This window comes from Doryrhamphus excisus, linkage group LG2 (assembly GCF_037039965.1).
Source record: "Doryrhamphus excisus strain RoL-2023G ecotype Guam linkage group LG2, RoL_Dexc_Guam_v1.1, whole genome shotgun sequence".
Lineage (NCBI taxonomy): Eukaryota > Metazoa > Chordata > Actinopteri > Syngnathiformes > Syngnathidae > Doryrhamphus > Doryrhamphus excisus.
The window spans coordinates 17372971-17394649 of NC_136358.1; the positions used below are offsets into that span (position 1 = coordinate 17372971).

The 21679-nt window shown below is 39.0% G+C and overlaps 2 protein-coding genes across 3 annotated transcripts; both read left to right on the forward strand.

Moving 5' to 3' along the window:
- Nucleotides 1–1853: 1853 nt before the first annotated feature.
- On the forward strand, nt 1854–14032 carry nudt4b (nudix (nucleoside diphosphate linked moiety X)-type motif 4b). The gene is made up of 5 exons (XM_058078292.2): nt 1854–2264; nt 9113–9223; nt 10928–10972; nt 11049–11136; nt 11272–14032. Exons 1-5 carry the CDS (start codon nt 2169–2171, stop codon nt 11496–11498), a joined length of 567 nt encoding a protein of 188 aa, XP_057934275.1. The 5' UTR covers nt 1854–2168; the 3' UTR covers nt 11499–14032.
- A 1092-nt stretch (nt 14033–15124) lies between these two features.
- Nucleotides 15125–20774, forward strand: pkp2 (plakophilin 2). Of its 2 annotated transcripts, XM_058078279.2 has the most exons (14): nt 15125–15451; nt 15938–16011; nt 16670–17127; nt 17189–17315; nt 17376–17583; nt 17654–17831; nt 18166–18283; nt 18364–18525; nt 18631–18807; nt 18971–19124; nt 19201–19393; nt 19470–19557; nt 19695–19780; nt 20110–20774. In XM_058078279.2, exons 1-13 carry the CDS (start codon nt 15256–15258, stop codon nt 19761–19763), a joined length of 2202 nt encoding a protein of 733 aa, XP_057934262.2. In that variant the 5' UTR covers nt 15125–15255; the 3' UTR covers nt 19764–19780; nt 20110–20774. The 2 variants fall into 2 exon arrangements, with proteins under 2 accessions (XP_057934262.2, XP_057934260.2); XM_058078277.2 differs by lacking the exon at nt 20110–20774 and having other exon boundaries at nt 19695–20071.
- The last annotated feature ends 905 nt before the right edge of the window (nt 20775–21679 follow it).

Consider the following 21679-nt stretch of genomic DNA (forward strand, 5'->3'; position numbering starts at 1 on the left):
TTTATTTAGAAGGCCATAAATAGATTTTTGATGTCTTATATGTCTTATTTTCTCATATTAAGTCTACAATATTGGGTAATACTAGTGTAAAGGTGACTATAGGGCTGTTATTTAATGTTGAGAGGGCCCTAATAATGTTAAAAAACATATTTAGAAGGCCATAAATGGATTTTCTATGTCTTATATGTGTTATTTTCTTGTATTAATTCTACTATATTGGGTAATGGTAGTGTAAAGGTGACTATAGGGCTGTTATTGCATGTCTAGAAGGCTCTAATAATGTTAAAAAACATATTTATAGGATTGTAAACAGGCTTTCTTTGTTCCAACTGCAAAAATATTACATTTATAAACAAGGAATTTGACTTCACTTATCACAGACGGTTCTGGAAACAACTAACTGTGACAAAAAAGGGATTACTTATAAAAGCCTGCAATAAAAATACATGTAACAATACATGTTTTAATATTGGCTCTTCCTGTCCTTTCCTTGGTGTCAGAGGCGCCTCGACAAATCCTGCCTGGCAACAAGTGGGGAGTGGCGCTAACGTGACCTGCAAGGTGCTCTACATATTGCCGGTGATATATATCCATACCTTCATTCTTGCTTCCTTAACTCTTCATTATCTTCACAAGCGAGTGGATTATTTAACACTTTGTCCCACTTTTGATGGATCCTGATTATCTTTCAAGAGGGGCCGCCTCGCCTTATCTCCACTTTTACAATGAGGATCCTCCTTGGCCTACAGGTGAAAGGTCAACCGAGGTTTACCGAGGAAACGATGTGACACATCAGTCGCCATCGCATACCTTCAGCTTGACGGCGACCTCAACAAGGGAGTGACGCGACATGTGTGTTGTCGCATTCGGTGTTGAGTGTGTTTAGTCAACGGGAGCAGTCAGGAGTGATGTCGACTTGTGACACCGACGCATGTGATTTCTGTGATTTCATCAATATCATGTCAACGCTCTCGTTAGTCCGTCAGCACCTTTGCTCTGTTTATTTAAGCAACTGATCACATCAGCGGCTTCATTAAATGTCAATATGTAGCATTTGTGTACATTTTTAGGGTTGTAAAATGCATAAAAATTGCATGTTTGATTGACAAATACATGTTAGTTTTGGTACATAAGATACTAATATACTTTAGTATTGGATATTATACAACAGGGGTGTTCAAAGTGCGGCCTGGGAGGCTGTTTGAGGCCCCTCATCTCCTTTTTTTTTAATGTAAAATAAAATTAATCACAAAAACGATTGAAATACAGCAACAAGGTTACTAATAAAAACACATATATCAAATGTATAATATTATACATATAATATAAAAATATATAATTTTGTAGCCTTTTTACAAAATGTAATACTTTTTTTTTTTAATGTTTTAATTTTTTTATTATAATTTATAAAACGGCACATTTGGTTTGGGAAATGAATCAGTGTTTTTCCACATTGATCAAAGAGGCAGTGATGTCAGGACTCATAACGGAAGTTTTCTTAAAGTTGGTTTTCTTTTTTTTTTCAAGCTGCTCCGTCCACTTAGTCACACTTTGATGGGGATAACTTGTGTTTGTATTCGTTATTATATTGAATTAATACTCGTAGTTACGAAATTATCGTTTATTACACCTGTCCGTGTGTTTTAATGAGAATAAAGTATCATTTTGTTTAACATTTTGCATGATAAAATTAGAATAATGATTGTCCTCAGTTGTTATCTTTTTGCGGGCATTTTGCACCAACATTACAGTTTGCATGATGCGTCCAATCAGGAGTGAAACCCCGCCTACTCGAAAATACTCCATCCAATAGACTCTCTTTTTCTTTGTAGGGGCGTGGCTTGCATATGTCAAACTCCACTCGGCTTTTTCCTCCGTACTGAGTCAGCGGCCATGCGCAAATGGACCCAGAGGAGGGCCGTCTACATAAAATCCCTTCCCGGGGCTCTCCATTCACTGCCTACCGGAGAACTTAAAACAACCGCTGGAGCTTTGACTTTATCTGTTTGACATCGAATCAAACGAGGAACACATAAAAACCACCTCGGACCTTCTCCTACGGATTTAGACAGCAGCGGTGGTGCGGCTGCTGCGTTGCTAACCGCACGCTCAATTCAACCATTTTCTTTGCATTGTTTTTTTTTTTTAATTGTGCCGGTTCGTCCAGGATGAAGCTGAAACCCAACCAGACGAGGACATACGATGGCGACGGTTTCAAGAAGCGAGCGGCGTGTTTGTGCTTCAAGAACGAGCGCGAAGAGGAGGTACACACACGGACTACTTTGTATGCCCATTTATACGCAAACTGGGGGTCGTGACTTAAAAATGACCATTCGGCTTTCAAAATGCAGACGTTTGGTGTTATTCTCACTAAATGCAATAAGGGCGTATTTATATTTTCTATGTGTTTCTCATTGTTTTATCATGACGCTTTTTGTGATTGGACCATCCAGTTTGGGCTAGTTTGAGGAGTCACTAGCAAAAAACAAAAAAACGGCGTCATCGTTGGGGTCTCTCGTTAGCAACGCTCTACTACCGGTTTTACGTTTCAAAATAACACACTCGCTCTATTTCTGTCCGAGTGACACAACGCCTCGCATTCAAGTGAAGCTTTTATTTTGAATGTTGACGCATGCATTTCCGTATAGCCTCTTGCTAGCTTATAGCCGATACAAAAGGGGGCGAGGCTGCTTTATTGCACCGGGTTTTCTCATACACTCGTTGAGGCATAACGTCAATGTTTCATCGAATATATTCGTCTTTTCACGCATAATACCCTGATTATGTCGCATGTAGTGGACATTGAAGTTTTGACTGCATCTTCACCCGCCAGTTTGGTGCATAGCGTCTATGCGAATGAGTATTTAAAGGGGCCGCAGCATGTAAATAATGAACATGAGCTGACAGGCATGCGTTGTTTTTTTTTTTTTATATAACGGACATTGTTGTGTTTTCAACACGATTTGTACGCGTACACAACATAAAGCTATAAGACTATAGTTTTCACATCAATATGTCCACCCACTCATATCAGATACAGGCCTAATTTTGGCAGTGTTGCTCATCCTGTGTACATGTTAATAATTATGACTTATGAGCCTTGGGGGGTGTCATGGTACAAGTTTGATTCCCAGCCAGGACCCCAAGACCCAGCCATTGGAGATGCTCAGGCCTGGATAAATGGAAAGCTTGTGTCAGAAATATCATCCTACGTAAAAACTAATCCAAATGACTTGCAGTGGTGACCCCCTGATGGGAAAAGCCGAAAGACACGAAAACAAAATGACATGTAATGTGGTTCTGCCACAAATTCCGCCCCCCCATCGATCATCTTCCTTTTGAGTTTTCCGATCCAGCTGCCTCGGGGACAAAAAGTGAAGACTAACTAGAATTACCGCTTTGTGGTTGTTTGCTTTTTCCCGTGTACATCCACCGTGTAGGAATACCGCCATAGGAAGCGTGTTGACGTCTTAAAGAGGATGACATTTTCCTTTTGGGATAAACATGGTCACTGTCACCATCCTGTGCTATTTTTCGCCACTCTTGCATACCATTGCAGAACACCTGCTCGGGTTTTGCACACAGATGTTATGTCACTAAGATGTACATACTCTGAGTACTTCAGGGCCCCCCCGGTGTGTGAATACTACTGCTTGTCTGAAATGTCTGAATTTTATGGCTCTGCTCATGTAATGGCAGAGGTGACATTGCTTTGAAGCAGTCTGAAGGTCTCGGCTGTGATCTATCTCTTTTTAACAAAGAGCTTCTTTTCCAACCCAACCAGGGCGTTAAGACCGTTGGACTTTGCTACACAGCATTGCACCCCCTCTAAACCCACACAATCACTTCCAAGACACATGAGAGGCCATTGTGGTTGCGAGAAGAACCGCGTCGACTCTTGTGCGGTGACCCCAGTGATGCCATCATAACCTGTATTTGTCAGTTAACATTAGTTGTGGATTCTTGCTTAATAATGCAAGTGCTTCTATTTAAATTCCATCCAGGGTGACATTTAGGAGCTCCTCATTGGGTTGGATGAGGTGTTTATGTCCTCCAGAATATCCCTGAATTGAAGGCGTATTAAATTTAATTAAATAAAAAAAATAAATCTGATCCTTTTATGTTGTTGTTGGGATATTACTAATTTTTATTCAATTAAAAATAAGTCTGTTCCTATTATTATTATTATTATTATTATTATTATCATTATGTTTTTAGTGCAGTATAGTAGTCCTAATATTAAACACGACAAATCAAACTAGTTTTAAATATTCTTTTAAAATAATCTTACTCAATTATTATTATGGACATAATAAAATAACAAAAAGTGTTAATATGAATAATATTTACTATTATAATACTTTACAATGATGATGATTCAACAAAAACAATACATTTATTTTTAACTATTTAATCATCCTTTATCCCCTATCTGGATCTATTGGTGGTAAATCTATGTTTATTTCATTGAAACCGAATAAGTCGTTTGGTGTTATTACATAACAAAGGTTAGGTTGCTTGTCAACTGCATCCCCTTCCCTTGTTGTCATTACAGGAAGTGTCACATTTAATAGGCGTCCATCAAATGTGCATCTCAGCAATGTTTAGCAGCTCTTGCGGTGACGCCATCATAACATGTATTTGTCAGTTAAGCTACGAGAATGGTCAACACCGGGACATTAGTTGTGGATTCTTGCTTAATAATTCAAGTGCTTCTATTTAAATTCCATCCAGGGTGACATTTAGGAGCTCCACATTGGGTTGGATGAGGTGTTTATGTCCTCCATGTTATCCCTGAATTGAAGGCGTAATCACGTATTTCATTAATAAGGGATTAATTGCATTTGCAAACAGAATTTGAAACAGGTCTTTATGTCCTGCAGAGTTAGCCAGTCGCTGTGTGATGAGCGGAGAGTCCACTTAATTGTATAACAACTGGGATTTATTGTCGTCTGTCCGCCATTGTCCAGTAAGAACACGGGTCATAGTTTTATGTGGAACATTTTGACATGCCCAATGGGATACTTTTCTATTTTAAACATTTTTCTCACCTCCCCAGAGAAGCATTTGCTTGCCATGTTTTGTTTGATGTGTGTGTGACATTTTGTCCAAGGTTTCGTCACCTCCTCCCATGGAGGCGATTTACAGTAAGTCGCCCCCGATAAGCACCCCCACGAGGGACTGCTGTGAATTGCCCGGCAGTCAAATATCACCGGGAAACACTTGCAGGGCTTCTGGGGTTTCGTTCTTTCCTTCTCACTTGGCCCTCTTTCCAAATATAAACTCGGGTTTCTGTGCTCAGGAGTTCTAACTGTCACTCGGCCTCTGACCTACCTATCATGACGGCGTGAGATATTTTGTTTTGGTTGTCGTGCAGGCGTCTGAGACAGGTTGCCTCATTTCTGCTTTGCTGCGAGCTCACTCGTTATTTGATGGATTTAATATCGAAAAAAAACATATTTGAGTGCTTTTTATTACCATTTACCAGACATTACTAGCAACAACATTTGCGATAAATTAACAGGAAAATAATTCACAGGCAGAAATAATAATAATAGACGTCTTAATAATATTATTAAACAAAACGTATATATATATATAACACATATAACACATATATATATAATATTAAATAAAAATGTGTAATTGTGAGGTAAATTATGACATTTTGAATTAAATATAAAAAATAGTTATTTTTATATTAAATTATATATTATATTAGCACAACAAAATAAAGTTACAATTTTGAGGGGAAATTACATTTTTGTATTTCTCTGCTGTTTTTTTTTTTATGTTTTTTTGTGATTTGACCGGGCTGCACGGCGGACGAGTGGTTAGCACGCGTGGTTAGCGCGCAGATCTCACAGCTAGGAGACAACGGTTCAATTCCACCCTCGGCCATCTCTGTGTGGAGTTTTCTCCGGGTATTCTGGTTTCCTCCCACATTCCAAAAACATGCTAGGTTAATTGGCGACTCCAAATAGTCCATAGGTATGAATGTGAAATGAACTAAAAAAGTTCAGAAATATTTTTAATTAAATTTAAAAAATAAATCTGTTCCTTTTATGTTGTTGTTGGAATATAATATATTATATATATATATAATATTAATATATAATATATACACATTTTTTATTCAATTAAAAGTAAGTCTGTTCCTATTATTATCATTATCATTATGTTTTTAGTGCAGTATGGTCGTCCTAATATTAAACAAATCAAACTAGTTAAAAAAATTTTTTTTAAAATAATCTTACTCAATTATTATTATGGACATAATAAAATAACAAATAAAGTGTTAATATGAATGATATTTACTATTATAATACTTTACAATGATGATGATTCAACAAAAAATATATATATAATGTTTATTTTTAACTATTTAATCATCCTTTATCCCCTATCTGGATCTATTGGTGGTAAATCTATGTTTATTTCATTGAAACCGAATAAGTCGTTTGGTGTTATTACATAACGAAGGTTAGGTTGCTTGTCAACTGCATCCCCTTCCCTTGTTGTCATTACAGGAAGTGTCACATTTAATAGGCGTCCATCAAATGTGCATCTCAGCAATGTTTAGCAGCGTCCAGCGCCTAATTATACACACGTCGTAGTATGTAGATTTAGCGCGCTACATTCCTGTATTCATGAAAAGTAAACTTCTGTTGTTCCCGTGTGGCCTGGCAACCACGCAGCACAAGTGTGTTGTTTTGTCCTCCCCCGCAGACGCCGCTTTTTGTTTTTGTACCAACACAAGCCTCGACAGGACAGCGAGGGCTTTGCAACCACGCCCCAAACACAAAGAATGAATGAATTCTTTGATCAGGTGACCGATAGGCAAATAAAGAAAGCTATTCCTTTCTTTTTTCCCATGCAGGTTACATTGTACCACATTCTAGTGAGAAGACCCTGTTTGCACGGTGGGCGTCAATAATATTGTACAGGCCACCTGTTGAACAGCATAAACACCCCGCTGTTACCTTTGGGCCTAATACGAGTACACTTAGTTGACTTTTTTTTTTTTTTTGCCGTTGCTTGCACGTGTCCGAAGGCAAGCGCCAGTCAGTTTGACTCCTGTTAATAATGTTAAAAAAAATGTATTTAGAAGGCCGTAAATAGATTTTCTATGTCTTATATGTGTTATTTTCTCGTATGAAGTCTACTATATTGGGTAATACTAGTCTAAAGGTGACTATAGGGCTGTTATTTAATGTTGACAAGGCTCTAATAATGTTAAAAAATGTATTTAGAAGGCCATAAATAGATTTTCTATGTCTTATATGTGTTATTTTCTCGTATTAATTCTACTATATTGGGTTATGGTAGTGTAAAGGTGACTATAGGGCTGTTATTGCATGTCTAGAAGGCTCTAATAATGTTAAAAAACATATTTAGAGGATTGTAAACAGGCTTTCTTTGTTCCAACTACAAAAATATGACATTTTAAACAAGGAATTTGACTTCACTTATCACAGACGGTTCTGGAAACAACTAACTGTGACAAAAGAGGGATTACGTATTAAAGCCTGCAATAAAAATACATGTAATAATATTTGTATACTACATATAATATACTGTTTTAATATCTGCTCTTCCTGTCCTTGTTCCACATTCTAGTGAGAAGACCCTGTTTGCACGGTGGGCGTCAATAATACTGTACAGGCCACCTGTTGAACTGCATAAACACCCCGCTGTTACATTTGGGCCTAATACGAGTACACTTAGTTTACTTTTTTTTTTTTTTGCCGTTGCTTGCACGTGTCCGAAGGCAAGCGCCAGTCAGTTTGACTCCTGTTTGCACTTTCAATCCCATTAAAGGAGCAAGCGAGGAGCTTACATGTGACCTGATCACATGTGTGTCTGCCTTACGGGAGACATTTTGGAAGGATTTGACAGCAGAATGGGCGCAAAAGTCGCTCGCCTGTCCTTTGGGCTATTTTAGACCTTTTAGTCCATATGAATTTTTATATAGCGCCTTGCGTCAAAACTTTGCTAATGTTTACAGCAGCTGTGTTGTGTTTTGCCCATGTTGCGGATGCTTCCAGAAACGGCAGACGTGGGCACATGTGATCCCCGCGTATCGGTGCACATTGCAGCTGTAGTGTAATTCAAGCCACCGTGAGGTGGTCGCCATGGAGTGGGAGAAGGGGGGGGGGTGCTCCAGTTGAATGCATTTTACATGCATTGTTGTTCAACAATGTGTTTGTACAACAGGGGTCTCAAACTCAAATTTACCTGGAGGCCACTGGAGCTAGGGTCTGGGCAAGGCTGGGCGGCATCAGGTTTTCAAAAAAAAACCGCATTTATTAAAAACAGAAAAATATACAAATTTTTTCAGTGCTTTGGTTCTGATTTTCTACAATAAAAGCTCTGATAAAACATTCCACTGTTCTCAAATATCTTAATTTTTATTTTTCTACACAAAATAAGATGAAAAATGAATAAACAAATCAAGAATAAAGAAAATCAATCAGTAATAAATAAATATAATAATAATAATAAAACGGCAAATAATAAAAACTTAAGAAACCACATATAGTTGGTGGGTAGACAAATTATTTTTTTTCAGAATAAAATTAACAAAGCATTATTAGAGCCCTGCAGACATGACAAAACACGACTATAGTCACATTTATACTCTTTTTATTTACAACATATAGCGCAACTGCAGGGTCTTGAGACACATGCTAACTCGCAAACTAGAGAGCTAGCGACCTAAACGGTAGCCTTCAAGTTATTTCCTTTAAACTTAAATAGCCAAAAACTTACCACTTCCACACGGATAGGGAGGATAACTATTAACAGTTATTTAACCTTTAACATGAACATGAATCAAACGTAATAATTTTTTCTGGGTACATGATACCATACAGCATCCATATCAAACTTGCGCGGGCCGCACTAACATTAAACTTTCATATCAAGGCGGGGGCCTCAAACTAGTGTCCTGCGGGCCACATTTGGCCCACGGGCCGCATGTTTGAGACTCCTGATGTACGAATAATAATAAATATGGCTACCACAAGGTAGTCTCTCAATGATTGTTTCTGTTGTGTTAAAAAATAAAAATATTGTTAAAAATATTAACCTTTTTATTTTATTTGCACAGGTCTTGCTGGTCAGCAGCAGCCGGCATCCGGATCAGTGGATCGTTCCCGGAGGAGGGATGGAGCCTGAGGAGGAGCCCTGTGGAGCGGCGGTGCGGGAGGTCTTTGAGGAGGTAAATAGATCAGAAAGGTGCAGAATAAGATGAGGAAAAACCAGATTTCATAGACTGTTTGTTCTTGTTAAAAAATGTCCGTTGCTACCTGTATGTTCCAGTTCGAACATTGCGCCCTCAACGGCTCCTGGTTTTTCAAAAATGAATAAATAAATAAGTGATTTGTTTTGTGGTAAAATACGCCCATAACCCGAGACAAGCCAAAACTCAACTTTGAACCACTGATGTCACTTCCTGTCCTGTCCGCCCACCGCTAAGGTCCCCTTGGGAACGTATTTACTGTGACACACATGAACAGTTATATTCATTCATTCATTCATTTTGTACCGCTTATCCTCACGAGGGTGGGGGGGTATGTGCTGGAGCCTATCCCAGCTGTCTTCGAGCGAGAGATGCGGGGTACACCCTGGACTGGTGGCCAGCCAGCCAATCACAGGGCACATATAGACAAACAACCATTCACACTCACATTCATACCTATGGACAATTTTGGAGTCGCCAATTAACCTAGCATGTTTTTGGAATGTGGGAGGAAACCGGACATGCAAACTCCACACAGAGATGGCAGAGGGTGGAATTGAACCCTGGTGTCCTAGCTGTAAGGTCTGCGTGCTAACCACTCGATCACCGCCCCCACTTCCAGGGTGTTTAGGCCATAATATGTTTAGGCCATGTTCAATCCACTTAATAGTACGAGTGTCATGGGACAGCCAACCCACGAGACGAGACGATAGACAGGATCGTGTTCAGGATTTTGGTCGATGGGCAAAATTCATTCATTCATTCATTTTCTTCCGCTTATCCATCACAAGGGTCGTGTTTGGTGCTGGAGCCTATCCCAGCTGTCTTCGAGCTAGAGATGCGGGGTACTCCCTGGACTGGTGGCCAGCCAATCGCAGGGCACATGTAGACAAACAACCATTCACACTCACATTCATACCTATGGACAATTTGGAGTCGCCAATTAACCTAGCATGTTTTTGGAATGTGGGAGGAAACCGGAGTACCCGGAGAAAACCCACGCATGCATGGGAAGAACATGCAAACTCCACATAGAGATAGCCGAGGGTGGAATTGAACTCTGATTCTGGTTCTGTGAGGCCTGAGCGCTAACCACTCTCCACCGTGCAGCTAACAGGAGTTACATTTACATCTTAAATGGCTTATTTATTCTTTTTGGGTAACATCAGTGTAAAAGTATGTACAGCCACCATTACAATACACCGATGACCCTCTTCCCACTGCAGGAAGTACGCTGTCAAGAAAAAAAAAGTTATTGTCTAATATTGTCTAATGTCTAATAGAATAATATCTACTGTATTAGAAAATGCAGTACAAGCATGCACTGTATACAGGGGCGAATAGACTGCACATGTCCTTGGGGAGGGGGGGGGGCGAAAGCGCACATATTTGAAGTTGGTAACGGCACAGCAGCAGCAGAGAGGTGAAGATATTTGCAATGGCTGTGAGGTGTCAGTCTGCAGGCGCTGGACACTCGTCTCCTCTGTCACGATGGACGAGCGTCTAAACTTGGCTGCTCGTGGGATGCCTGAGCATTTGGCGCAAGTCCGCCCGCCGCTCATGGGGACCCGGACCAAGGGCACATTTGTCATGTCTTGATTTTTTTCCCGGAAGTAAATCAACTCAGGTCAGCTGTTTTTTTTTGTACGACTTGATAACAACTCCCACTTCTGCCCCTGGCAGGCTGGTGTGAAGGGCAAGCTAGGACGTCTGCTCGGCGTGTTTGAGGTAAGCGTCAAGTGAAAGTGGCGGATTCGTTTTTTTTTTTTTTTTTTTTTTTAATATTCCTTATTTTTCTCGAAAGCAAAACCAGGATCGGAAGCATCGCACCTACGTCTACGTGTTGACTGTCACAGAGACGTTGGAGGCCTGGGAAGACTCGGTGAACATAGGTGTGCTACACGTGTGTGTGTGTGTGTGTGTACATATAGCGTGTGTGTCTAGCCTACATGCAACACATTGTCAACAAACCACCGGTTTCGTTTGTCAGGCATTTTAAAAAAAGTTTGCTTTGTCTCCCCCCGCAGGCCGCAAGCGGGAATGGTTCACGGTGGACGAGGCCATCAAAGTCCTGCAGAGCCACAAGCCCGTCCACGCCGAGTACCTGCGGAGGCTCCAGCTGAGCTGCTCCCCCACCAACGGCAACTCCATCCTGGCCAGCCCGCCGACGGCCAACGACAACTACCCCCACTACAGCGCCACGGCCACCACCACGCCCTCCACGGGCGGCCTCCTGGCCTCCTCCCGCAGATAGGACCATCCACCGGGGGTCCAGACTGAACCTTTTTTTTTTTTTTTTGTACAGCCTCGCATGGATCTGTAAATAGTCTTAACTGCTGGACGGACCAAAGCCATTGCCAGAACTCTTGTGAACGAGACTCGCCGGTGGAGGAGACCCCCCCCCCCCACCTCGCCTCGCCGGTGTTGGCAAAGCTGGCGCCCCTCTCATCCGTTTTTATCACCATGACGAGCAGCTTTGGACTCTGCTGGCATGCCTTACAGATACTTTGTATGAATGTTTGTTTTCTTCTAGCACAACACACACACACACACACTGTCTGCTGACCTAAGGATGTCTTTTAGTGCATGGGGGGCATCATCCGCATAGAAGGTGGTCTTTTGTTTCATTCAAATGTGATCAATTATACTTATCTATATTGTAAACTACCAATGAGTATTGGGGTCACACAAAGTATTAAATAAAGTCAGAATTGCAAAGAATAATAACTTTAGTAGAAAAAAAAAGTTGCACTGTTACAAGAGTAAACGAATGTATACATTTCTGCAAAAAACAACAACACCTTGATTATTTGATTTCTAATTCCCAAAATAAAGTTGTAATAATGTCTACTTTTTACCAGAAAATGTAGCAACACTTAAAATAAAAATAATAAAAACGTCCTTTCATAGAGATTAAACTTTTTGTTTAGCTTAATTTTCTAAACATATTTAATAATAAAATGTGGACTTTATTTTGTAAAATTAATTTAAAAAATTAATAATTACATTTGGACTTTATTTTTGTTTTTTTTAATATTTAATAATTAAATTTGGACTTTATTTTTGTTTTTTTAATATTTAATCATTAAATGTAGACTTTATTTTTGTTTTTTAATATTTATTAATTAAATGTGGACTTTAGTTTTGTTTTTTTAATATTTAATAATTACATTTGGACTTTATTTTTGTTTTTTTAATATTTAATCATTAAATTTAGACTTTATTTTTGTTTTTTTAATATTTAATAATTACATTTGGACTTTATTTTTGTTTTTTAATACTTAAAAATTACATTTTGACTTTATTTTTGTTTTTTTAATAATTAAATTTGGACTTTATTTTTGTTTTTTTAAATATTTAATAATTAAATTTGGACTTTATTTTTGTTTTTTTAATATTTAATAAGTAAATTTGGACTTTAATTTTGTTTTTTAATATTTAATCATTAAATTTGGACTTTATTTTAGTTTTTTTAATATTAATAATTAAATTTGGACTTTATTTTTGTAACATAATTTTTTTTCCTAATACAAGCTTATTCTTGCAATTGGTATTGTATTTTTTTTTTCATGCATTGTGACCCGAATATTGGTTTGTAGTTCAAAGAGATCGAAAAGGAACTGAAAGGACTTTCTCTTTGGGCCCCCAAGCGTTCAGGTGAAAGGTGACACGAGGCTCTACCTGCTGTCTGTCTGTCAATCGCTACCTCAGCTAAAACGAAACAAGCAAGGTGAGCAATGCTGCTTCTTCTTCAACGTTTAGCCAAAAGTGTCCATCAATGGAGTCCCTGCAGTTCCCACATTATTTCAAGGTCTGTGCTTAAAAAAAACAATACGACTATTTGCGGCCTTTTCAACGGCCTCCGTTTGGACTTTTTCACGTTTTCTGTCTCTTGGGCTGCACATGTGAGAAAACGAGTTATCGGGAGGTCTTGAAGAAGATGCTTGGTTCAAAACGTTCTGCTAAAATGACTTTCGATATTACAAAAAGAAGCTGCTAAACGCTTCCGAGTTGCGTTTTTAACCTGAATGAACACTGTTTTGTATCTTTTTAACTGTGTACAAATAACTGGAGAACCCCCGCTCCCCACTTGGATACGAGTGTAAAAGTGCCATGTGAAGGACATGATTGACATGACGATATTGAAAGTGAAAGGCAGGGAACAAAGAACGGCTCCTGATTGGGCGTTGATGACCCGAACTCCACTTTAACCTCCTGAGACCCACAAAGAGATTTCATTTGAATTTAATTCCCGCTGGAGCCTATCCCGGCTGTCTTCAGGCGAGAGGGGCGGGGCACAACCCTGGACTGGTCGCCAGCCAATCACAGGACACATATACACAAACAACCATTCATACTTATGGACAATTTAGAGTGGCCAATGAACTCAACATACATACTTATATATTTTTGCATTTTGCATATGCTTTGCTGGGTCTCAGGAGATTATTATTATTCCGTAACGTAACGTGCCAAACGGGACATGAATGTTCATAATGTGTACAAGAACGTGTGTATTGTGGAGATTTGCAGACTGTTTTGTAATACAGTTGTGACAAATGAATGACCTTCTGCTTTGGAACCCCTCAAATCAAAGCACCGCCATTCGTGCTTGACTACGAAACATAGTTTTTATTCCTTCATTGAAGTGCTGGTTTCCGTCAAGGTGGACAACTTTGAATGTTAAAGCACCCGAGTGGTGATTTGTAACTCGACGTGACTGACTTTAAACTGGAAATACTGTGTTGGAGAGGCAAGGGAAAAGAATTAAATGGGGGTGAACTCTTACTAATGATTCATTTGAGTCTTCTTTGTGTGCCAAGTGGTTTTTTTATGGCTTTTTACTCATTGAAAAAAAAGCAACTATTTCCACAGCCCTGCCCGTCTTATGTTACTGTTAATGGCTGACACATGTGACACTTTGTCACTGGATTAGATGGCAATGACACTGGGTGGGCTTTCCTGGTAATGCAACCTAACAACAGGTTGGTGGGTGAGAGCCAATAGAGATGTACATTTTTAATACCATATACAAAGTACTCTCTCCTAGGTTTACATGTTTTTTTTACTTCCAGGGAAGACATAATGCAGCACACTGCCAGAATGACCAAATCATATTCAATAAATCAGTAATCTGCATTATTTTCTTATAATGGAAGTATGATGAAATCTATAGATTAGGACAAATAGAATAGAAATTCCTCATTTATGAATGTTAAATAAATAAAAATGAGCTGTATTTTTTTAAATAATGACAGTATTGCATTTTAAAAATGTAATACAATATTAAATTATGATATAAAATAATAATAAAATAAAAATATAAAATAATAATATAAATAATATTGAAATATAATAAAATATATAAATAAATTAGTACATAAAACATGCTTTATGACAGATGAATAAATAACAATGTGTGGTATCTTTGTAATGGCAGTGTCGCATATTAGAAATATCAAATATAATAAAAACATATTATATAAATGATATTATCATATAATATATTATTATAATATAATATATAACATATATTATAATTATAATATTTTATAATTAATTTATTATATAATTTATAATATTTATAATTATAATGATATTATAATATATTATATTATTATAAATGATATATAAAAGTATGACTGGTAAATAAATAAAGATGTTTATAATAGCAGAATTGCATATTATAAATATTAAATATAATATAATATGAGAATAAAATAATCGACTGAAAATATATAAATAAAATATGAATACGTAATCTCCCATCAGACATTTCTTAAATATATAAAATAAATATATAAATTATTCCCCTTTGGGTTTGTGTGTGTACAAGGACAAAAAAAGCCACGAAGTAACCCACAGTGAAGTCACCTGACACCACAGGTGCATTTGACCCCGCCCATAATTACGTCATGAGCGTTCGGGAAACAAAACAGGGCTAAACTCCTTTGCAGGAATGGCGTCGGCGTAAAAAAAAACAAACAAAAAAGAAGCTCACCGAGCCGAGAATGGAGGATTTATTCTTTAAATCGGCCTTATCGGCGCTCGACTACCACCGGCTGGACACCGACACCAGTTTGGCTCTGCCGGCCGAGCCTAGGCCCCGATCCTCGGCTAAAATTCCCAGTAGTGACCGGAGCTTGAGGGTACAGCAGCAGGTTCAACTCACACTATCGCGGAAGGCAAGAAAAAGCCTATCTATTGGTAAGGACCGCCTCTTTTATGCACGTTATACCTTTAAAACTATGCTAATGTCATGTAAACATAACGATATATACAGTACTCATTGTTTCGTGAGTCACAATGGAGGATAACAAATACAAATAAATGGCTTTAATTTCATTCATTGACTTGAAAAGCGAGGCTAATTTGAGAGGAATTGCACGCATGTATGTGACATAGTAAGTTAGCTTAGTTAGCTTAGTTAGCTGGTCCAACGGGTTCATTCAGCCCGAAAAGCAACATGGCGGCCTACAATTAACTTTATCAAAACATTAACCTGACACACATTTATCACTTATACCTTTAATGAAAAGTGGACTCAGGTCACTCAAATTGTGTCATCTTAGTACATCAATGTTGTGTGTGTGTGTGTGTGTGTTTAGCCAACGTCCCACAAACCCCCCATGAAGTGTCGGTGATGCGTTCAGGTGATTACACTGTGAAACTCAACACCTCCACTCGTTTCAGGCAGCGTCCCCTTGCAGAAGCGGAGCACCGCCAAAAGCTGTGACGTCACTGATGGAGGCTGGTCTCGTACCACGGTTAGTATTATTTTACTTCATTTCTTTGCGTATTTACAGTACTTTTTTGTGTTTTTAAATGACAATATTGTACTTTACAGTAGATCCAATTCCAATGCCTCACAAATGGTAAGAAAAAAAACTATAATATGCCTCTGACAGTTATGAAACACTTTTTAAATTCAGTTGTATACATTAAAAGTACTACATGCATATAGTATACAGTATTGAATACATGCAGGAATCCTGCTGGAAAATGTCGAGTGAATTGACTTGGGAGACAGCACCCTCTGCTGGATTTGTTGCTGCATGACTTTTTCTGCGCTGTACTCATTTTTTTCCCTCAAATATTTAAACTTTCTTCTAAAGGATTTTCTTAAAATTAATTAATTTAATTTTAACATTTAAACATTAATTTTGTAAAATTATTTATTATAATTATATATTGTATAATAATTATTATAATTATGATATAATTATTCTAATAATTATAAAAATGTATTATTATAATTATAAAAATAATTATTGTAATTCTAAAATAATTATAATAATTAATTACAATAAATAATAATTATTAGAATAATTATTATTATTTTATTCCCATTATAACTTTTGAAATTGTATTGATTTAGTATTGTATTGCACTGTGGACTTAAACAGGTGTGTTTTGCTTGTGCAGGTAAACGGCTGTGGCTACAACAGCGTCTCTCTTTCATGCACTGAGCATGTGCGGCGGCCTTCCAGGAGGGTGGAGGTGTCCCCGCCCGTGAGTCCCGCAACGCCACAGCGCCAGTTTGTTTTCAATGGCCTCCACTTTTCCACGCCGTGCACCCTTCCGGGCCGCAGCGCCTCCCACAGGAACTGCTCCCTGCTGGGCCGCTCCCATCAACGCTACGCCCTCTCGGAGGTCCCTCGGTGGGCGCCGCGTCACGCTTCCACGCCCTCCAACGGGAGCTTCCGTCTCTGGTCGGATGCATCGTTTCGTGGGTTGGAGTCAGGCTGGAATGATTCGGTTTTCCATCAGAGCAGGATGAGCGTGCATGAGCAGGGCGGTGATGGGTTGGCGAGGCGGGAGAAGCTCCAAAGACTGAACACGCATCCGCCCTTGGGTGTGGAGATGGACGCCACGGCCGCTCTGTAAGATCTAATTATTTTTTTAGTCTTCTTCTGTTGTGATTGAGATTGTTCCCGCCCCCAGGAAGCCTCCAGAGATGACGCTAGAGAGGGCTGTCAATCTGCTGACTCAGCAGAACGAGGACACGCTGATCAGGGCCGCTGCTCACATCCAGTCCCAATGCTTGAAGAGTGCCGACGCCAGGAGAATGGTACGTTCCCGGCATGCGTAACGCTTGTTGATGTTTTAAACGTCATGCGTCATCTTTAAGGTGTATTACCTGCGCGGCATCAAAAAGCTGCTGCACCTCCTCCACAACGACGACGAGGAGGTGCAAAGCGGCGGCGCCGCTGCTCTGCGTAACGTCGTCTACCAGAGCAGCGAGAACAAGATGGAGGTCAAGGACAACGCCGGCGTGGCTACAGCTTTGCGAGTCCTGAAGAGCAGCCGCGACACGGAGACCAGACGACACCTTGCGGGTTTGTTTGGGTGGCCATTTTGGATTGTTTATCTTTTAAAATAACTTAATTTCTAATCTTTGACGATCAGGGCTCCTGTGGAACTTGTCTTCTCACGACCTCCTGAAGGAAACCCTCACCAGGGAAGCCTTGCCGGTCCTCACACAGTCCGTCCTCGTGCCAACTTCTGGTATTTCCGAAGGGGAGAACCCAAAAGATGAACTCCTGGCGGATGACGAAGTTTTCCACAGTGCTACCGGCTGCCTCAGGTATGGAATTGTTAATATGGAATTTGGAGAATTTTTAAATTTTTGTGTTCTACCAAAAATTGTGAATTTTTACTTTTTTTTGTCAAGGGATCGACAACATTGCAGTTTATCAATTACACCACCAGAGGGAGACATTACAATTGGCTTCCAGTCACTTCCCAAATAATAGACATACAATAAAATAAATCATAATATATAGGAAAAAAAATGTTATAAATAAAAATAAACCGTTAAAAATAATGAAATACAACAATAATATTGAATATATTTTAATAATAATGCAATGGCAAAAATATAATCATAAATTGACAAATTTTTCATCTACTTTTTCCAGAAACCTGAGTTCCTCTGGTCCAGATGGAAGGAAAAGCATGAGGGAGTGCGAGAACCTCATTGACTCGCTGGTCTACTACATCCGAGGAACCATATCCGACTACAAAACGGATGACAAGGTGAAACTAATCGCCGTTTTCTCTGGAGTCTTTTTTTTTTTTTGGTTATTGATATTAATCTATTCATTTGGTCTCCACAGTCCACAGAAAACTGCGTCTGTATCCTGCACAACTTGTCCTATCAGATGGAGACGGAGCTGCCTGACAAGTATGCCAAACATCTCCTGCAATCACAGCAACACTTGCAGCCCAAAGCCAAGACTGTGGGCTGTTTTGCCCAACGCAGCACCAAAACCACAGAGGTAATGTCGGATCTTATTGTTGTAATTGCATGAATATGGAATTTAAGCTAAAACATGCTTCAAAGTCAGTTAACATTCCTGTGAAATTCCACTATTCGTGCGCAGCAAGCTGAGCATCAGTGCTTCCTGCTGGAGGAGAAAGCGAACCCGCGTGGTATTGAATGGCTGTGGAGCTCCATCACCATCCGCATGTACTTGTCGCTCATCGCCCGCAGCGTGCGTCACTACACGCAGGAGGCGGCCATCGGGGCTCTGCAGAACATCACGGCCGGAAACGGACCGGTAATTCTTGCCACTGTCATCTACAAATGTAAAAAAAAAAAAAAGAGTAAACTGATTAAGGGAGATTTGTCACCCTCTGGTGGACAAACCATATACTGCACATGTTTTAGTACTGAAGAAAAATATTTTTTATGAGCTAAATTTTTATTTTTATTTTTTGCAGATGACTGAAGCCATCGCCCACACCATCGTCCAAAAGGAAAATGGCCTCCTGCATGTGAGAAAGGTACTGCAGGAGGGCGAGCAGGATGTGAGGCGGACGGCCGTGTCGCTCATCAAAAACCTCTCTCGCTTCTCCCAGCTGCACCCCGACATTGGTAAGTATCTCTCGCTGGGATTTAAACTTCCCGTATCGCATCTGTATCATTCTTTGGCGTTGGTGTCCTGCCAAAGTTAAGCAGGTATTACCGGAGGTGGCGGAGCTGCTCCCCAATAACGACATGGGCCGAGACCTTCCCTCGGATGTGACGGCGTCCTTGTGTCACATCCTCATCAACCTGAGCCAGACCAACGTCAACAACGTCAGAGCGATACTGAGTCAGGGCGCCCTCCCTAAGATCTGCAACATCAGCAAGAAGGACAACGGGTGCGTTGCTGTTATCTTTCTCACTTCCTGTTACTGTATGGATTATTTGAGTGACAAATCATCTTTTTTTTCGTAGTTATGGACCAAGCAGGGCGGGCCAAGCGGCGTGTTTTCTTTTGCACACCATGTGGAGGCACAGCGACCTCCATGGGACCTACAAGAAGGTAAGCAAATGGACAAGGCCTGTTTTTATTCTTGCCTGTTTTTCAATCAGCGACCACAAGAGGCCGCCAAATGCAGCTTATGAACTTGTGCATCATTGCTACCTTTTTTACATTTATGTGCTTTTTTTTTAAAACAGTGTGGCTTCAGGAAAGCTGATTTTATTAACACAAGGACGACAAAGGCTGTTAACGCCATCCAGGATTGAAGAGAAGACACCAGACAGTGAATATTATTATTCAGAATATTTTTTTTCCTAAAAAAACAACTAAAAAAAAAAAACAAAAACACATGAGTGCAGTGAACATTTTATATTCTATAGAACACTTAAAGACATTTATAGTTTTCTAACCTTAATATTTACATTTTTTGTAAGTTTTGTACACAAAACAACTTAAAACAAGATATCTTTGCTCTGTTTTTATTCTTGCCTGTTTTTCAATCAGCGACCACAAGAGGCCGCCAAATGCAGCTTATGAACTTGTGCATCATTACTGCCTTTCTTGCGTCGCTTTTTTTTTTACATTTATGTGTTTTTTTTTTTTTTGAAACAGTGTGGCTTCAGGAAAGCTGATTTTATTAACGCAAGGACGACAAAGGCTGTTAACGCCATCCAGCACTGAAGAGAAGACACCAGACAGTGAATATTATTATTCAGAATATTTTTTTTTCCTAAAAAAACTAAAAAAAAAACCTCATGAGTGCAGTGAACATTTTATATTCTATAGAACACTTAGACATTTGTAGTTTTCTAATCTTAATATTTACATTTTTTTTTTACATTTTGTACACAAAACAACTTAAAACAAGCTAATATCTTTGCTCTACTTCTGCCTATGAGAGATCAAACTAATAATTTCATCATTGAATAGCCAGTACACACAGACATTTTTACATAAATATAAAAAAGATAAGCCATTTTAATTAAAAATGTACGTGTGCATTCTTTATGGCATTTTCACCCACTGTTTACAACGTATTTGCTATTATTGTGTCCGCTAGAGGGCAGTGTAGCGCCATGTTAGAATTCCTCTTCAAAGTTTTGTCTTGTCACCCCTAAACTCGTCCCCAAGTGACCTTAAATAATGAACTCATAAGCTCCCTACATCTCATATGCTTTAATAACACACGGATTAAACTCCCGGCCTTTCTATTTGGGGAACCCGACATTTAATCATCTTTATTTGGGTGCAGTGAGAGGAAAGCGAGGAAAAGCTGCGTAGAGTCCAAATTCTTGAAACAAAGGGTTTCTTGTATTTAGTGCAGCTTCCACAGGCCTCAGCAAGGGAGGGGCTCATCCTCTTTTTTTTTTTTTTTTTTTTTTAATGTCTAGACACCAGAACAAAGAGGCAGTGATTTTATTTTGCAGGTGTACCTAATGAAGTGTCCAGGGAGAGTCCTTCCCGTAGGCTGATCCTTATAGCCGTGTGATCTGGGAAGAATTTGAGGAATGAAGAACCACCCTGTCGGTGTCGCCTACGCCCGCATGTGTTTTCACTGAGGATGGGGACATTTTGGGAGTTAAATACCGGCGTCCTAGCATCAATAATCCAGGCGAGGATTTAGCGGCTTTTTGTTTAACTTTATATTTAACCTCAAACGGCTCAGTGGGCTTCCTTTTTTTTTTTACAGGATAACCTCAAATGATGCACATTTTTGTCCCGGTTTGCGTACAATATGGCGGAGGGGTGGATGCAACCGTCTCCTTTTTAATCACAAAACATCCTCCTTGTTAGCGTCTACTAGCTTTATCTACTAGCTTTTCCACACACATACTGAAAAATGAAAGGATACTTTGATAGTTTGTACATTAAAAAAATGCTTCTCATCTTTCAGTAGAGGCGAAAATATTATTAATATATTATTATTACCAGTCTTTTCTCCCCAAATATTTAATAATTTTTAACATTTTTTTGAATTTATTACTTCTTAAATGACTTTATTTCCTTATTATTTGTTTTATTTTTCATAATATTATGGCCTTTATAAAATATTTTTTCTTCAATATTTCATACTATAATATTGCTACCAAAATAAATGTATTATTCTTGGTAAAATTACAACTTAAATATGAATTTTTTTTCCACTTAATTTATCTTTATCTTCATAAAATTCCAGTTTTGT

Bases quoted from the DNA above. Each gene is read 5' to 3' on its own strand.
- nudt4b (XM_058078292.2), top strand. From the start codon at position 2,169: ATGAAGCTGAAACCCAACCAGACGAGGACATACGATGGCGACGGTTTC. The intron at 2,265-9,112 runs GTACACACACGG...TTATTTGCACAG, and splicing joins AGAACGAGCGCGAAGAGGAG to GTCTTGCTGGTCAGCAGCAG. The intron at 10,973-11,048 runs GTAAGCGTCAAG...TTTTCTCGAAAG, and splicing joins GTCTGCTCGGCGTGTTTGAG to CAAAACCAGGATCGGAAGCA.
- pkp2 (XM_058078279.2), top strand. From the start codon at position 15,256: ATGGAGGATTTATTCTTTAAATCGGCCTTATCGGCGCTCGACTACCAC. The intron at 15,452-15,937 runs GTAAGGACCGCC...CACTCGTTTCAG, and splicing joins AAGAAAAAGCCTATCTATTG to GCAGCGTCCCCTTGCAGAAG. The intron at 18,526-18,630 runs GTAATGTCGGAT...ATTCGTGCGCAG, and splicing joins GCAGCACCAAAACCACAGAG to CAAGCTGAGCATCAGTGCTT.